Genomic DNA, 16885 nt, shown 5'->3' on the forward strand with positions numbered 1-16885 from the left:
GGGCTCTGAAGATGACTATTATGGCCCATTCCGTTTTTATATGGAACTTCCGTACCGATTGTATTCCAACAATACGTTCCGCAGACTTATAATTCCATGCAGCGTCATAGCTCACTGGATGCCGAGCTCTTTAACTTTCACTCCCAGAGACTATGGCATAGGACAAACTGGCATGATAAAGAGCAACTTTACGGTTCCTCGTTTTGACAATACCTCTGTATCCATGGAATCGTTAGGACCTGGGCGGTTTATAAAGATTCACTGGACGTGGATGTATGATCTCCTCCAGGAGATTTATTTTGATCCTGGTCTCAAGCGGATCGATGCCCTTCGGGAGTATAAGGGTATGGATATGATGCTGATGTCAATTCTAGGTAGCACCCACTTTCCAGAGCGTAGTACCAAGCCAGAGGAGTCCTTCTATGCTGTTGACATTCAAGGATTGCAGGAGGAAAAGGACTTGTTCAGTCCAAATTCCTCTTTTGTCTTGTGGAACGAAGATTTCCAGCGCTTTATCAGTGCCGCCATAACGGAGGGCATTGCTCATAGCGGCTCGGCGGCATGGAACTATGTTGTCACAAGTTACAATGACACAGCGCTAAATCTTGTTGAGATTGGCAATGTCTGGCCAAACATAACATCCTTCAGGGCAAGCATGGGACATGGCCCCATCGAGCAAATGTTTGTTGAGAAAACGGTCACCTGGACCAATGGCAAAATGGATTATGCCTACGAGTTAAATCTTCAAGCCAAAGCAGACACGGGGTCCATCGATCCTAACCTCGAGTTCAAGTCCCCACAAGAATATTTGGACCATCTCCAGACCTTCACAGATTTTCACTTCGAAGTCGAGCGCTTCGGCTATGGCACCGGCATCCGTGGCACCAGCAGAATCCTTGCACTAACGCTCGTCGGTGTCTACCTCAGCATCATCACGATCTACTTCTTGCACATCACGTTCATATCACCCTACCTCTTTCGCGACCCTTTGCCGACCATTCAGGCGTGGGAGGATATTACCAACCTGATTCTACTGGCATGGAATTCGAAACCTACCGCTGACGATCTCTTGGGTCGATCGACGATTGACGTACAGTCTAGGAAGGCTTGGGGGGCTGAGATCGGGATTAGGGCGGATGAGACGACTGGGAGGACGCTTCTTGCTACGGCGAGGGATGGAGGGTCAGTCTTAGAGAAAAATGTAAAGTATTATTGACGCGAAATGCTTGATTCAGATCTCAACATTTTCAGGCTGTTAAAGATTGATAATATGTTGTGGTTTGGGAATATCTACGGACCATTTGTTGTAAGGAGTTTTGGGAGGGACATACGGATTAGGTACGGAATACCATGCACAGTTTTTTTTTTTTGAAATGTTTCAGGGTTAACTTTTCTGTTTTGTAGAACTAGATATGGAAACTCAGAGGTGTTTTACCTGAGAAGTAGACGTGGGCTTCTTCTCCTGAGGGTTGCTGTGGGGATGGTGTTGTCCTGGAGAAGTGGGTCCATCCCCGAACAATGTAAACAACGATATATACTCTATCGGTTGGAGACACTTCCTATCTCTTTCCTCCTCCCACAAGCAATAAGGGTTCATTGTGGGAATTTTTTTATCATAGTATTGACTATTTAGTGGCCAAAGAGTCCTACCTAGGGATTATAAGGATCCCAATGGATCTTCACTCAACTCATACACACCCGGCATTGAGAAGATTGACCGTGTGCTGGGTGACAGGTTCATTGTCTGCTTCCCAAGAAGTCCCTAAAGATCCTTTAAGCTCGACCATCACCTATCTCGCACATTCTCTCGAACCTTTTCCAAGGGCATTTAATTGCCATCCTTGCCCTGATTAATTGCAAGCATTGTGCAATCTCCAGTTTGTTCATCAACGCTGATCTCAACCTTAACCTTCTGGCTGCCTGTGTCCTTCATACCAACAATGAACCGACTGATACATGTGTTTTGAGTTAGTGTGGAATTTCATGCAAACATGACCGGTCGGAGATATCACTCCAGGAGTTGATAGTTGGCATCATCCGTCTGCTCCAGAGGAGCAACCCGATGAGAGCCCAGAAAAAGTAAAAAGTGTCAATGGTAAGGCAAAGGTAGATAACCACGAGAGCAACCTGCTGATTTGCTTGGCGGCCGATTTCATAACCGTACCTTTCAACTTCAAATTTGAACGGTACGGCTCTCGACTCAAAGTTCCTGACAAGGTGCCACGGAGACGGAAATATGTCATAATCTGGAATTGCATGTATCCAAAAGAATTTCCAAGAGATTCATCTCATGGGACGTCTGTGCCGTTTGGAAGAAAAATGAAAGTCCAGTTGAGGATTCCCCAGCCGGCGCCAATTCCGATGTTTGTACATGACCTGGTCGTGTGGTTATGACACGAAGAAGGCCCGATAGCTATGTATTGTACCGCGCTGTCATTTTAAGCTCAGAAAACTGCTGTAATTGAACCAGATACAATGTGGGCAAATCCCTCTGCGATCATGGCACATAGGATCAGCTCGATTTCCCGCTTCACGATGGTTATCCATTCATGAGCAATGCTCTCACTATCAGGCTTAATCGGCCGGTCAAATGATGAGAAGCTATAGGAATCCTCAGTTGTATGCATGAGTCCAGCTGCTTCTATAAGCTCAGCAACCAACTGAAGCGGACTAGTGACTCGCGGAGTGATGAGTTGGTGTTGAAAAGTTGTCAATTTCCACGTTTGGCAACACCTCGGACACCCAATCTTCGTAGAACTTGAAGAAAAGCCCCACTATGTCGTTTCTTAGCAATGAGCTTTCTGTGTCAGTTAAATGAGGAAGTGCGTCGGTGATGTTGCTGTGCACCGATGCAGACTCCTATGGTGAAAGTAGCAAGGATGTTACCATCCAGTGGGCGATTACGGTACAAGGCATAACATCCTGTCATCGCTTAGTCACGGGCATCTAAGTAAGGAAGAGCCATCCAAAGATATAGTGGCCTCTGGTAATCATCATCTGATGCAGAAGACACTACACAAATCCTCCCGGCTATCGGTGCATTCACGCATGCTATGTTTACCGAGTGGTGGAATCCTCTGTACCATATCAGTCGTGAGCGTTATTGGTTAATCCTCATGAGAGCCACAAGTATCCACCAAGACTCCATGTCCGTGCATCATGGACCTTTTGGATAATATTTCAAAACAAGACCTTTCGAGTTCCTCGTTGTATTCAACATCAGAGAAACAATTTAGTGCTTTAAGGTTCCACTCGAGCACACTTTCCGCTGGGAAATCGGTGCAGATCCACAACTGAGTTGGACGATGGGCAGGAAGATAGGAGAGTCGCTTGTTATCGTCAGCTGTATCTTTACTGAGTTCTGATCTTTCCTAACCTATCTCGGAAATTGTGAATTCGCGCCAGACTCATGGCTGCAGAGAGAGACTGTGGTCACAGCAGTACGGTCGAACATGGAATCATCACACCAATTGCGACTGATATCCAACTGTCGATTCAAATTCGAATAGGGTGTCCGGAAGGTGGGCTCTTTACCAGGCATACTCGTCAGCCATGTGGCCACCCAATTCGACGATAGGGAAAGGTGGGACACCAATAGGAAAGTGCGCCACCTTGGTTCGTCGGATCGGATGCCCATAGTGTAGTGTCCCATTCCAGAGGCGTTCACTTTTGCCAATCTGATAAATTCTGGCTATGTTGTGTTGAGCCTCGAATCATATTTGAAAGGCAAGTTCGGTGCTGTATCAGATAGTATCTCTTAATGGGCACCAATCGAGTTTCGGATTCGAGAGTATCGCTGAGAATGGGCGAGCAAATGACGAATGCCAGGGGAAGATGCCAATGTCAGCCCTAGCTTGTCCTAACTGAGTGTTGAGGCGATTGGACATGTGGAAGGCAGCAGTCCACTGATGCCACAGGCGTACCTCGAGTAACTCTCTAACCCGACTTACGGGTTTGCAACATTACATAACATCTCCTACCCCCACAGCTGATGCCAGTATGTTGAAACTGGGAGTCCAAACTTTGCTCAAGTGTTTTGGAGGATAGAATCTTTTGACATCAGTTGGAAGTCTAAAGGTACTTAACTAACTTGCCATGAGTTTCACAATCATGCTGTTAACCCCTTCCGTTTAACCAAATATTCCTACTCCTTTCCAAGTTTCGGATGGCTCATGAGTCTTTAAGCTTTCCTATTGTTATAAGGTACAACAAACACACTTTTGGCGAGTATCACTGGTACTTCATATCCTCTTCCAGCTTCTTCTCCCCTTCCTCAGCAGCCACCAGCATCGGCTTTCCCGTAGCGTCATCCACACGAATCCCAAGCCGAATCCCCCAATAGCGCTTATACCACACGCCGAGTGTTGACTGCTTCAGGTTCTGAAGAGTAGGTGTAGAGTTCCAAGCCAACATGACCAGATCCGACAAGTCATCCCAAGCACAGATCTCAGGCCCAGGAACTACGAGCATCGCTAAAAAGTAAACGAGCATAATGAATAAGTAGCAACTCAGGAACAGCCGTGCACCATTAATGGTTTTGGATGCCCCTGGGCCCCCAGTACCGTAACCATGTCGTTCGACATAGAAGTCGAGAGAGGTAAGGGATGTCAAGGGGTCTATTGAAGAATTGAATGTCTTTTCTCTTACATCCCAAGTCATCCCTGAATCAAGGCTAGTTAAAGCAGAGGAAGGATTTGTCCAAGCAACTCCGAGTTCTGTGACCATTGTGGTTGTTTTGTTGGGATGACGGACTATTATTGTTGGTGCAGCGGATGAGATATGAGCCAGTCCTTCTGTGACAATAGCACTGATAATTGCTTGGATGTTCATTTTGGCTTTTCTTAGGCGCTGTTCTAGCTCACTGTCGGCATTGAAGACAAGTAGGGTTCTGTTTTCGTGCTCCATTGGAGAGAGTAAAAGTGCCATCATGAGGCTCAGTGGGTTTGTATCCCAGAGCATTGCTGCTTGAATTGACGTTATCTTGAAGTCTGGTAACAGACCAGATATCCAGTCATGGTTGAAGGTGATCAATGATGCCGTGATGCTGTGGTGCCTTCTGTCGGTAATAGGCAAGTTCATAAGGTAAGGAAGCTGGTTGGAGACGTTGCTCTGAACTTTGTCACTCCTGGTAGGGGAGTAAAGAAGCTGAGCAGGCATCCAATGCGCAATCACAGTACATGGAAATATCAGAGTGTGTAGGCTGCGTCCATCGCTAAAAGGAAGCGTGACCCACAGGCGTAAAGGGACACTGTAACCATGACGGGTCGATGGCATTACAGTATGAAACTCTGGATGTGTATTGGATCTATTCCTAGCCGCCCTTAGTCATTTGTCAGGAGGGATGTAGTGTTCATGTGTGACAACTTACCACCCAAATGAACTCATAAACCGCGATTCCGTTAACACTGCTTCGCATTGAGGGTCACCAAAGCATTCGAGCTCTTCTGTCGGGAAGGAAACATGTGCCTCTGGATTCCGAGTAACATCAAGATTGCTGTACATCGAACAGCTTGTTTGGACAAGTGGCTGATAAACTGTCGACCGATGTGTTGTTGTGAATCTGATCTTGCGTTGCCTGCTTATTATGCCGAGGGAGTGGCGCATAGATAAGATGCGCGCCATCGTTAAGAGGGGTGGCAACGACATTGTAGTTGCAGCAGTGCGATGCAATCCGTGATATATAGCGAGTGGGCGTGTCATATTCGTTCTAGGAACATGGAAGACAGGATCATGTTCAGCACCTGTGCTAGCCCAGTTGACAATCCAGCTTGATAACTCCGGAAATGATGCAGTCGGGCACCAGAAAGCATATCGGCTGTTGAAGTCGTTACATCTGTCAAGCTGACCATCTCGCTCGAGCTGTGTCTTGCTGATAATGGATGGCCATGTCCTTTCGGGAGGAAGAGCGTAGTAAAAAGGGGTGCGGACATTGCTGAAGGCTTTTCTGAGCGGAAACCAGTCCAGTTCAGGAATGATCAAGACTGCCGCAGATGGGCCCAGAAAGAGAGATAGGAAGTTGCAAAGAAAGACGAGAAATCCAAGCATAATGGAAGTTCTCATCTCCCTTCTATCCAATCGTTTCTGCCCGAGAGGCGAACCCCCGAGCCGTCCATGAAACAGAGACGTAAAAAAGAATGCGAGATCATCGACGCGATAGGCGCACATGACTAACCAGAAAGGCAACCTTGACCCAACAAGAAAGCGCTTTGTCAAATCGATCGCGACTGCAGTGAGTGAGGTCATGATAAGGACGTCGACAACCTTGGATGCAATTTGGAAAACAAAGTAAAACAGGTCGGCAAGGTAGGTGTCTGGGCGCCAGTCCCAGAAGTCATCAGTATGGTCGAGGGAAAGGAGAACTATCACAACAGAGATAGATAAGACATGAACTAGCCTGAAGGCCCCGGAGCTGAGACGCTTCTTGGGTTTGAGAACGATGGGAGCATCGGAGTCATCGAGATCCTTTTGCTTGTTCTCCGTCGGACCACCGGCACTACTGCTGTCATGGATGGCTTCGGGGTAGGATGCAGAGGGGCCTTGTCGTCGGTGATGAACTTCACTGTCTTCCCTGCTTTGGCAATTGGTGGCGTATGCGTAGTTTTTCTCGTCATCATCTAATGACTCTGTCATTAGGGAGGAGTTCTCTAAAGCTTTTCCTAGGTTGATTCTGTTTCCTGTTTGCACCTGACTCCCAATGCCGCTATTGGCGCCTGATTCTTCCGTAAATTGCTGTAAAGATGAATCTGGAATGGTGATTCTTGACTGTTCTTGCTCGTGGAAGGTTGTCTCAACCCATTCGTGCCATTGTTGGAGTCTTACATACCATTGTAATACTGGATAGAAGTTTGAGAAATCAATCCATGTACTTTGATACTGGCGGTTGAGAACTGCCTGCAAATATCACACGTAAGTCCATCCTCCACTTCGTAAACTCGGATTCAACTGAAGTGAGATCCAGTGATCTGCAAACACTGCCCCTGGCCCTTGATGACGATCATCATTGCAAGTCAATCTTAGATGGCCCCACAAGAAAATTAACCACAACAGATTGGAAAGATTTCGATATGGTTTCGGTTGGCAAACACCAGGTGACAAAGAGCAAATGGTCATTTAAAAAGAACCAAAAATAAAGGGTCGATGAGACCAGGATTATCTGTCAAATTTTGGTCCATCATTGCTTGTCTCATGGCTGAGTTGCTATGTCATGGCGGCTCCATAAGCTACGGCATCAGGGGTAAGTAAACAGAACATCTCAGTGTTTACTTCAAGGAATAAGTTGAACAAAAAATACGTCTTGTATGAGCTGAAGAAACACTCTAACTTCAACCTTCTTTCATGAGGCTACGTAGCACGGTACTCTGTAGTATTAACTTATTTGTGGAGTCATGGTTTTTTTTTGTTTTTTTTTAAAACCTAACGCTTGCCAGAGCAAAGAAACAAAGGGTATCAAAAAGAGTTGTTGACATCCAGGATTACACCATATATGGATGCACATTGCAGACACTGCAGGTGTTTCTTTTGTGACACTATCCCTCAACTACGGACACTCAACCCCCCAATCCCGAGCTAACCCCTCCTCCCCCTTCCAACACCCCCTCCTAACCCAGCTCCTGCCTGCGCCAACATCCCCTCCAAAGCAGCAATTCTCTCATCCCTTTCCTTCAGTTCCCTAGTCAGCTGCGTATTCGTAGCCGTCAACTCCGCCACCACACTCGACAACCGATCAATCGACCTCGCCATCGCATCAATCGCAGCCGTCGCCCAACCATTGCCCGTCCCATCCCCCCCCGCAGCGACACCAGGCCCAGCAAGAGCCGGCGCCGCAGCCGGCTGGGCATACGAGACGGCTGTCCCCGCTAAAGCAGACTGCCTCGTAGGCGCCGGCACAGCTGGCGCCGCATACGAAGACGGGCCCGGCGTGCCTTCGCTTCCGGCATCTTCTGTAGAAATGAAACGTTGCGTGGAGAATGCCGACGCCGGTGCCTGCTGTGATGCCTGATAAGACGTATGGATAGGGGCCGGCGGGGTAGGCGCAGCTTGCTCTGCTGTGGTGGCAACATCGTCCTGGCCGAGTTGTTCCTGCTGCTGCTGCTGTTGTTGCTGTTGCTGCTGGAGCTGGCGCTGTTTCCAAAGACGCATGTGCTCCATGGCGCGTTGCTGCATTGCGCGCTCGATCTGCCATTCTTCTGACCTCGCGACGCGCTCGGCGGCTGCGCGTTCGGCGCGAGCACCCTCGGCTGCTCTGGCGATTGCGGGAGCGTCGGGCATGCGGATGGCGGCTAGGTACAAGTCGCGTATCATGGCTAGCTTGCGCTCGTACATCTCGTTGCTCTTGCAGGGCCCATGGTCGACGTGTCGTATTAAATCGGCCCTCGTGGGAAGAAATGTCCAGCAGAATGTGCAAATTGCTGGGCCTTCATGAGTCGGATCGCCTATGATGGCCCGAATACCCTGGATGGTGGTGCACCACTTGCAGGAGGGACCCAAAACATAGTTGAAGGGCCAATCAGTTGGGCAGAGAGCAAGGTACTTGGGCGATTTGAAGCGGCCACCGATCTCGGTACGTCCCTGATCAGCACGGATGAGCGCATGCTTGTCAGTGAAATGTTTTTGCATGTAGTTGTGGCCGCGGGTGTTGCCTGAGCGGGCGTTGCAGTGTTCGAACCAGCACTCAGTCACCTCATGGTCGTCAGGTTCTGGCAGGTTGGGTTTGAAGATACGTTCGGGTGTGGCCTCGATCTGAGGGAGGTCCTCGGGAGGTTCGCCGATACGGCGGCGTTTGACGGGTCGTGGGAAGTCAAGCTCTTGGACTTGAGCTTGCTGCTGATGCTGCTGCTGCTGCTGCTGCTGTGAAGAGCCGCCGTTTCCACGTCCTTGATGGTCTGTCTGAACGCCGCCAGAATTCTCGTTCCCACCTGCCATGGTGCTTTGATGATCACCAACGTTCATCCTTCCTTGGTTGTCATAACCATGTCCGGCATTCTGATGCTGATCGCCAGACATATCGCCAACTGCGTTAACCCCAACGCCGTCTGCATCTTCAGCGATCTCCTCCTCTGCAGAATAAACTGATCCTGTGCCCGATGCTTCACGATCGTCCTGGTCTTGGCCGTCGCGTTCTCCTGCCCCGACGGTCTCAACAGGCCGCAGTTGTTGGATCTCAATACCGGCCCAAGACATTGTCTTGCTATTTATTTTCGATGATTGCTTCCAGACAACTTCTGACAATATATGGTCGGCTGGAATGAGATGAATACATTAACAGAGTCGAAGAGAGGTGCCGGCCGACGAGGATGATGGGTGTGTAAGTGACCGCTCGGAGGGTAGCAACAGCTTCGACCTAAGCCGAGAGAGTTGACGGAGTGCGTTGGGGGTTGTGACGACAAGGTTGCAGCAGTCTTGGGATGGGTTTGGGAGGGCTCAGGTTAGGGTTAAATATGGGACATGTCCGTGGCGTATTCTTGGCGTTTCAAGTTGGTTCGAACAAGATCGTGTGGGCCCTTCAGAACACAGCACACAGTTTTGTGGACAGTATTACAATGGCATATAATACTGTACGGTCACGGACATCTGAGACAGGCGGCCATCCAGCTAAAGTTGCTTAGACAGCATATAAAAATTTAAGACGATGTTGCATACTCAAAATCGTATGTTATTGCTAGCCTACGAAACATGGACAACACATAGTCTATCCAGACGAAATGTACCAAGGAGTTCTCTTGCCCCATGCCCACCAACCTTGCGGAGGTGACCTCTGAGCGCAGAAGTCTGGTCACAGGGCCTTCTATCTTGGATGGTCCCGAAGGACACTTAATCTTCCAGTGTTCCGTTAAGAGACATGGCCTGGGTTAGCCAATGCTCCTGCTGTCGTAAGTGACAGCATCACTGGTGTGTGGGATAAAGAGTGTGGGAGTAATGGATAGGGGAAGATGATGGGTAGGATAAGGATTGGGGGGGGAGGGGTATGGCTTGAGTTGGCTGGGTAGAACTGGGCTGGGTGGTGAAAAAAACCAAGTCTCGGCCGACGGTTGACCCCGGCACAAGAAACCCGAGTCACTGGCAACTGGTTGCTGCGCCGTACTGACTGCCCGACGTCAATTCGTAGCTGACTGCTGATCATCGTCTATCCACCTTGTCCTGCGCCAGTTGAAATGCAGAACACCGCCCGATCGCCCCAACGCCGACGCTCAAACCTGTCGTGGTTGTTCCACATGCGTCAAATCAACGAAGCAAGCTTCCGTGTTTCCACGGCGAAAAACTGACCAAAAAAGGGGGAAACATAGAAAAGGAGAGAAAATACCACCTGCTAGTTCAATCCATGAGATGCTGGAACAAAGGCGACATCGACTCGCCATAGTGATTCCGCCGAATTGCCTCAGCCAAGAGGTATGAGATATCCAACGTCACCAGCTTACTGGCATTGCGCGCTTTCTCCTCCGGGATAGGATAACTGTTAGTAACAACAATGGCGTCGATGCAGTCGCAAGCCTGCATCTGCTCCAGGCAGTCGCCGCCAAACACGCCGTGGGTAGCAATGCAGTAAACCTTCTTGGCCTTACCGCGCTTGACCACCGTCTCTGCCGCCGCAATCCAGGAACCGGGCTTGTCGATCATATCGTCGACGATTAGGACCGTACGGCCCTTGACATCTCCAACCAGAGTAACCTCATGCTCCACCTTTGGATCCTTGAGTATGTCGTCTTCCTCATCCGAGCTCGCCCCGGCGTCGCCCGACCCGCCCAGAGCGTGCGACTGCGGCGCGAAGAAGGATGACGCATGCGACATGGTCATGGGGTCCTCCTCAGCGACGCTGGTCTCGGCCGCTGACATGACGGGCGATGGGAAATCATCGGGAACGATGTGTCCTTGAACCAGGCGGCCCCTTGTCACCTCGTAGGCACGCCTGTCGTTGTACTCGAAGCCGTCGACATCATCGACGTCCTCCAGGTCGTCGATGGTAGATGACTGAGACAATAGAGTTTGCGAGCGCTTCGGAGCCGGCTTGTTCCTGCCATTGATCTGTGGCCGCGAGTTGCCATTGCCATTGAAAGGAATGTCTGAACTTTGCGCATCGGTTTCCGAAGGCGCATTTTGCAAGGAATCTCCGTTGTCCGTAGTAGCAGCTCCATTGTCTGACTCCGGAGAGATGGCGTGACGCATTTGGTTGGAGACGGAGTCGAACACAGGCTGCCGATCCGGCCCATCAAGGTATGTGATCATACTGCTTGCCATGCTCTGAGCACTGTGGTAGCCATGCGTGCGCTTCTTGTCGGTCGTCACCATACCGAAGTTGAGCTTCAGCGCGTCGGCAAGTGATGTCACCCTCTTAGTACCACCAGCGTTCTTGGACACTACCACTGCCTCCTGCCACCCGGGCACGTTGCGCCGGATCCACCGGGCAATCAGAGGTTCCGCATGGAGGTTGTCCACGGGGCACTTGAAAAAGCCCTGCATCTGAGAGGCATGCAGATCGACTGTAATGACGTGCTTGACGCCGGCAACATCGAGCAGATTAGCCAACATCCTTGCAGTGATGGCCCCCCTGTGAGACTTCTTCTTGGACTGACGGCTGTAAGGGAAGTAGGGTAGCACCGCTGGGAAGGTCAGCCAGCGATCACAAGTTGGAAGAATCGGAGGAAGGGAACGAACCGGTAATTTTGTTGGCAGAGCCACCTTTGCAGGCCGAAATCATAATGAGTAGCTCCATGATGGTATCATTGATTTTCGGGCTGCCAGACTGAACAACGAAGACATCCTTCTCGCGAACGCTAGTCAGGATGCGCACCTGCGTCTCGCCGTTGGAGAACTGCGAGAGCTCGGCCTCGGCGCGTGCCATGCCCAGGTTTTGGCAGATTTTGTTGGTCAGCTCCGGGCAGGAGCTGCCCGAGAAGATCAATGTGCCGCGCATCGTTGTGTCAGATGCGTGGAACAAACCAGATGTAGAATTTCGTTGAAGAGGGAGTTTAACTCCAAGTTGTAACAAAGAGCGCGACGATGGAGGATGTTGATTTTTTTTTTTCCGATTCAATTGCAACTTTGCGAGTGGGGTCGAGAGTCAAATCGGAAAAGGCAGGGTTGATGCGGGCCTGGTGGGTCTTCTCCGGACGAGTGGGATCAAAAACAAGCGTTGCATGCGGAACAGGTTCATCTCAGAGCCGCCGATTCTGGAACACCAACTTGATAACATGTTATTTGATCCGACTTTTTATTTCTACATTTGCAAAAAGAGAAAATGCTATCCAAGAATGTTGATGGCTCATATGACCCAAGTGGTTGGCCTTTCGCCCTCTAAGACGGATGCCGTCGCCACCGACGATCGCTTTTATCGGGACTGCCACACCCTAGACATCACTTGAGAATTAAGAGTCGGCCTCGAATCAGAGAGCACTCACAGACAGCTGCTGATAGGTTCTCAATTTTTGGGTGTGCAGTTTAGCAATCCCACCCTTACAGAGAGGCTGCAGACAAAAATCAACTCGCCCACCCAAACGCCGCAGGGGCAGTATGCTAAAATACGGTGTTGATATGTATTTATCCATTGTATCACATATTGCGATATTGCTCCATTCGGCATATCCTAGCGCTTTGAAACTTAATAAGCGCATCTACCAAAGGCGATGAGACTGCGAATGTGAGAAAAGTAGCATTCTCAATAGCGCCCTATACCATAAGTTTGCCCTCTTCTTCTATGATCACAGGTGCATTGTGTATTTGAAAATGCATGAGTGAAAAAAGAGGAAAAGCGAATGCCAGATGAGCGAGCTTGAAATAAGAGAGAGGGCGGGGTCATGCTGTTCGTCATTTTGGAGAACTTCGATCCACTAGCAAGACACGATTAACCCGTAACTGACTTTCAAGTTTACACAACTCACACAGTAGCCATGGGAATTCCACAGCTCAAAAAACACCTAGAACCCCACGCAGAACGGAAAGTAATAGAGCCATGTAAAGCTGTTGTGGATGGCCCCTCATTGGCATACCATATCCTGGGCCTTTGCTGCAGACAAACTCGCAGGACCAGCCCGTTTGAACAGCCGACATATGACCTACTTGGTAGAACAGCAATTTCTTGGCTTAATGCCATCGAAGAATGCGGCATCTCGGTGTAGGTCTCTTTCTGTCATATCCGTTCGCACAACCCCTGCTAACGACACTCCATTCAGGATTGCGATCTACTTTGACGGCTATCTCCCTCGGCAAAAGAGGCCAGAGCGTGTCCAGCGTTTGCTTCATTCCTCCCGTGACCTAATCAAGTATCACTCTGCCTTTATCACTGGAGTCCCCCGAGCCAGTAGCTCCAAGGCTGACGATGACACTACTGTCGTTGACCTTTTCCCTCACTCATGGCCGGGAGAAAGTCGGCCAAAGCCCCCTCCCCCAGCCTTCCTCGTCCCCGCTATCATTGATGCGCTTTGTGCATCAGAGTCCTATGCTCGCCTGGTCTATCTCGTACCGGGTGAAGCAGACGGGTTCTGTGCAGAGCGTGCTCGACGTGAGGGCGAGCCCGTCGTGATCTTGACCTCCGACTCCGACCTGCTGGTGCACCCATTGGGGGATAATCAGGCAGCGTGTGTGATATTCTTCGGGGATGTAGATGCTGATCTAGAGGGGAAAAAACTTCTTGCACCAGTCTATCGGCCAGCAGAGCTTTGCAAACGACTTGGGCTTTGTAGCAGAGGAGAAGAGAGAGGTGATGGGCTCTCGAGGCTGAGCTTTGAGCTAAGCAGGGATCCCTATCTCACACTAGGACAAGCCGTCGAGAAATGTAAGAGGAAAGGAGACGATGAAACACTACAGAAGGAGTACGAGGCGTTCGTACAGAGCTATCTCACGCCCGAAATTGGTACAGGATTCCGCGAGCAAGGGCTAGGCTACAACGAGCCGCGACTGGACCCGAGGGTCTCAGAGCTTGTGCACCAAGTCCTCCAAAGAGCCTCAAGAGAAGGTCAAAATGAAGAGTCTGATGGCGAACATTACAGGAATGTGGAGATGTTCCTTCCATTATTGCTTGATTCGACTTCACGGACAAGCGCTTGGGAAGGGAGCAGAGACGTCAGACGGCTAGCCTATGCTGTTTTGCAGTTGCTCACAACAAGACCGATTTCTATGGTGCATGAAATGCGACGGATGCAGCGTGCATCCTCAGGCACTGCAATAGAAGTCCCACCTCAGGCTAAGGTTTCCGAGCTGACTTCTACACTGCTCAACCTGATGAGCAAAATCCAGCAGAGCGTAGGCCGCACTAAAGTTGTCTGGCTAGTTCTTGGTTTCTTCTATGACATATGCTTGACGGTTGACCGTGGAAGGGGTTTCCCTCTCGGCCTCGAGCTACTGAGTCAGGAAAAGAGCGGCAAGCTGAATGAAACTTCCTGGGAGTTTGTCCATTTCCTTGCGGAAGTACAAGCGACGTGCTATTCTTTGAGGATGTTGTCGCAAATGCTTGGGTTTGTGGCAAGCCGCGTCAAGAAACTACCAAAGCAGCTCACAAGGCTCTCTAGACTTCTCGAAGCTCTCCCTTCTCTCCCAGAGTTCCCTTCTCTTGGGACCTTCGCCGAAATGCTCAGGTCGATGCGGGAAGAAGGCGGCCTTGACTGCTTGCTTAATGTTTGCAATGACGCGCGCTTTAATGATATTCTTCCACATATAGACGAGATCAAGCGGTCAACAATCAGGAAGAAGTCGCCGAAGAAGACGAAGGGGGTCCAGATGGGCGAGGGCCGAATCGCACCACGCCTGACCAATCCTTTTAATCTGCTGGTTACGGCAGGCAGTGAGGACTAAGGTCGATTGTGTCCATACAATATCCTCGCCGAAACTCTAGATCATAGAATCTTACTGTACGATATGAATGTAGCGTGCCACAAATGGCCCCTTAATATTGATGTCCGCAGCATCATGATAAATGCCGTCGTCAAGCTGCCCATTCAAGCATGACCAAGGCTGCGGCGTCATAGGGTTAGGGTTAGATTATCTTATCGTGATCAAATGAAAATTGTCCCTCCAAATTTTGAAGCCCCGCCGCCGCAAAGGTGCGCAGCGTCGGACGATCCGTCGGCCGTTGATGTACCACCGCCAACTGCGACCCTAGCTACGTCGTATGGGATTTCTCCCACTTTGGTTTACATAAAGATCCAAGGCACTTAGTCATAATTTTATGTTTTGCGACACGAACACACCCAGCGCACACCCCGAAATTGTCAAATTGTCAAAATGACGGCCGACTCTACCACCCTCGCTAAAATCGCCGCGCTGCGTTCCTCTCTTGTCGCTGAGGAGACACCCCTCCCGGTGCGCTTCCGCGCGCTCTTCTCGCTCAAGCATGTGGCGCGCACCAACCCGCCTGAGAGCGCTGAGTCGCTGGCTGCTATTGAAGCTATCGCCGCTGCGTTTGGGTCTCCTTCGGCGCTGCTCAAGCACGAACTGGCTTATTGCCTAGGGCAGACTGGCAATCCGGCGGCGCTGGCGCCGCTGACCGAAGTGTTGGAGGATCTGGGCCAGGATGCAATGGTCAGGCATGAGGCTGCCGAGGCGCTGGGGGCTCTGGGCAAGACTGATAGCCTTGAGGTCCTGAAGAAGTATCGTGACCGCGAGAACGAGGAGGTTTGTGTCAAGGAGACCTGCGAAATTGCGATTGACAGGATTGAGTGGGAGAACTCGGAGGAGAGGAAGCAGGAGAAGCTGAAGGCGAGGTATGTTTTTGCTACTATTCTTTGCTGCCAGAATAAGATGCTAATAAAACTCTCTACAGTGATTTCGCCTCCGTCGACCCGGCCCCGCCAATGCCTCTTGGCGAGGGCGAGCGAACCGTCGAAGAACTGGGCAAGACCCTGATGGACACATCACTTCCCCTCTTCAAGAGGTATCGCGCCATGTTTGCCCTGCGCGACCTTGCTTCGCCGCCTGATCTGCCTACTGCTGTCCCTGCCATCCAGGAGCTTGCCAAGGGCCTGTCCGACAAGTCGGCGCTTTTCCGCCATGAGATTGCCTTCGTGTTCGGCCAGCTGGCTCATCCCGCTTCCATCCCTGCGCTCACTGCAACCCTGAGCAACCCCAATGAGGCTGGCATGGTCCGGCACGAGGCTGCTGAGGCTCTGGGCAGCCTTGGTGATGAGGAGGGTGTGGAGGAGATCCTCAAGAAATTCCTCCATGATAAGGAGGCGGTCGTCCGTGAGAGTGTCATTGTCGCGCTGGACATGGCGGAGTATGAGAAGAGCAACGAGACCGAGTATGCTCTGATTCCGGAGGTTTCTGCTTAAACTGGAAATTCGTTTTGGGGCTTGGCGTTAAGGGGTATTAAACATGATACTAGATGGTCCCGTTATGAGAGGGGCACTTCCATAGATCTGGGACTTCTGCTCTGGTATGGGAACTGGGAGAATATATTTGTCAATGGCTTGATGTGGTTCTTAGTTGTTCAGAGTCCATCTGCGATGGGGTTAGCAAGGTGAAATGAGCTTCAATCTGGACTGTTACTGCGCACCTCTCGCCACAGTCGCAGTTGTAAATAATGGTTGAACCTTCATCGGCACTGCGCTGCTGGACTTCAGAGTATCTCACTCCACGTTTGCCGCACTTGGGGCAGTCCATGTTGGTGTCGATACGCTCGGTCTGGACCTCATGCCTTTCAACAGTTTGCACGATAGAGAGTTTCTGGCGGAGAGCAGATGGGAAGTCAGACGGCTTGGTTCGTGTTGTCACAGTTTTCCAGGGATGATCTGGGCCGGTTAGGATCCTACTTCATTTTCAAATCTGCTTCAATGTGAAGAATAAACAAGACTGACCTCTGTTTTCTGCGCCGCAGCAATCGCAAACAAGAATATTTTTCGCATTTCCCTGTGATGGGGGAAGTAGGTTGCCGCAATCTGTGCAAAAAATTAAGGAGCCA

The 16885-nt window shown here is 50.3% G+C and overlaps 6 protein-coding genes across 6 annotated transcripts; 3 read left to right on the top strand and 3 right to left on the bottom strand.

The window, feature by feature from the left end:
- Positions 1-223: 223 nt before the first annotated feature.
- CTHT_0032250 (uncharacterized protein) lies at positions 224-1216 on the top strand (the record flags this gene model as incomplete). The annotated part of the gene is made up of 1 exon (XM_006693603.1): positions 224-1216. The coding sequence occupies one exon, from the start codon at positions 224-226 to the stop codon at positions 1214-1216; it is 993 nt and encodes a 330-aa protein (XP_006693666.1).
- Positions 1217-4230: 3014 nt separating this feature from the next.
- On the bottom strand, positions 4231-4491 carry CTHT_0032260 (uncharacterized protein; the record flags this gene model as incomplete). Its single annotated transcript, XM_006693604.1, has 1 exon — positions 4231-4491. One exon carries the CDS (start codon positions 4489-4491, stop codon positions 4231-4233), a length of 261 nt encoding a protein of 86 aa, XP_006693667.1.
- Positions 4492-7566: 3075 nt separating this feature from the next.
- Positions 7567-9180, bottom strand: CTHT_0032270 (uncharacterized protein; the record flags this gene model as incomplete). The annotated part of the gene is made up of 1 exon (XM_006693605.1): positions 7567-9180. One exon carries the CDS (start codon positions 9178-9180, stop codon positions 7567-7569), a length of 1614 nt encoding a protein of 537 aa, XP_006693668.1.
- Positions 9181-10311: 1131 nt separating this feature from the next.
- Positions 10312-11908, bottom strand: CTHT_0032280 (ribose-phosphate pyrophosphokinase-like protein; the record flags this gene model as incomplete). The annotated part of the gene is made up of 2 exons (XM_006693606.1): positions 10312-11594; positions 11650-11908. The coding sequence occupies 2 exons, from the start codon at positions 11906-11908 to the stop codon at positions 10312-10314; spliced, it is 1542 nt and encodes a 513-aa protein (XP_006693669.1).
- Positions 11909-12881: 973 nt separating this feature from the next.
- CTHT_0032290 (uncharacterized protein) lies at positions 12882-14781 on the top strand (the record flags this gene model as incomplete). The annotated part of the gene is made up of 3 exons (XM_006693607.1): positions 12882-13105; positions 13164-13568; positions 13674-14781. The coding sequence occupies 3 exons, from the start codon at positions 12882-12884 to the stop codon at positions 14779-14781; spliced, it is 1737 nt and encodes a 578-aa protein (XP_006693670.1).
- A 429-nt stretch (positions 14782-15210) lies between these two features.
- Positions 15211-16256, top strand: CTHT_0032300 (uncharacterized protein; the record flags this gene model as incomplete). The annotated part of the gene is made up of 2 exons (XM_006693608.1): positions 15211-15689; positions 15749-16256. The coding sequence occupies 2 exons, from the start codon at positions 15211-15213 to the stop codon at positions 16254-16256; spliced, it is 987 nt and encodes a 328-aa protein (XP_006693671.1).
- Between the last annotated feature and the right edge of the window lie 629 nt (positions 16257-16885).

The sequence above is a fragment of the Thermochaetoides thermophila genome (assembly GCF_000221225.1).
Source record: "Thermochaetoides thermophila DSM 1495 unplaced genomic scaffold scf7180000011816, whole genome shotgun sequence".
Lineage (NCBI taxonomy): Eukaryota > Fungi > Ascomycota > Sordariomycetes > Sordariales > Chaetomiaceae > Thermochaetoides > Thermochaetoides thermophila.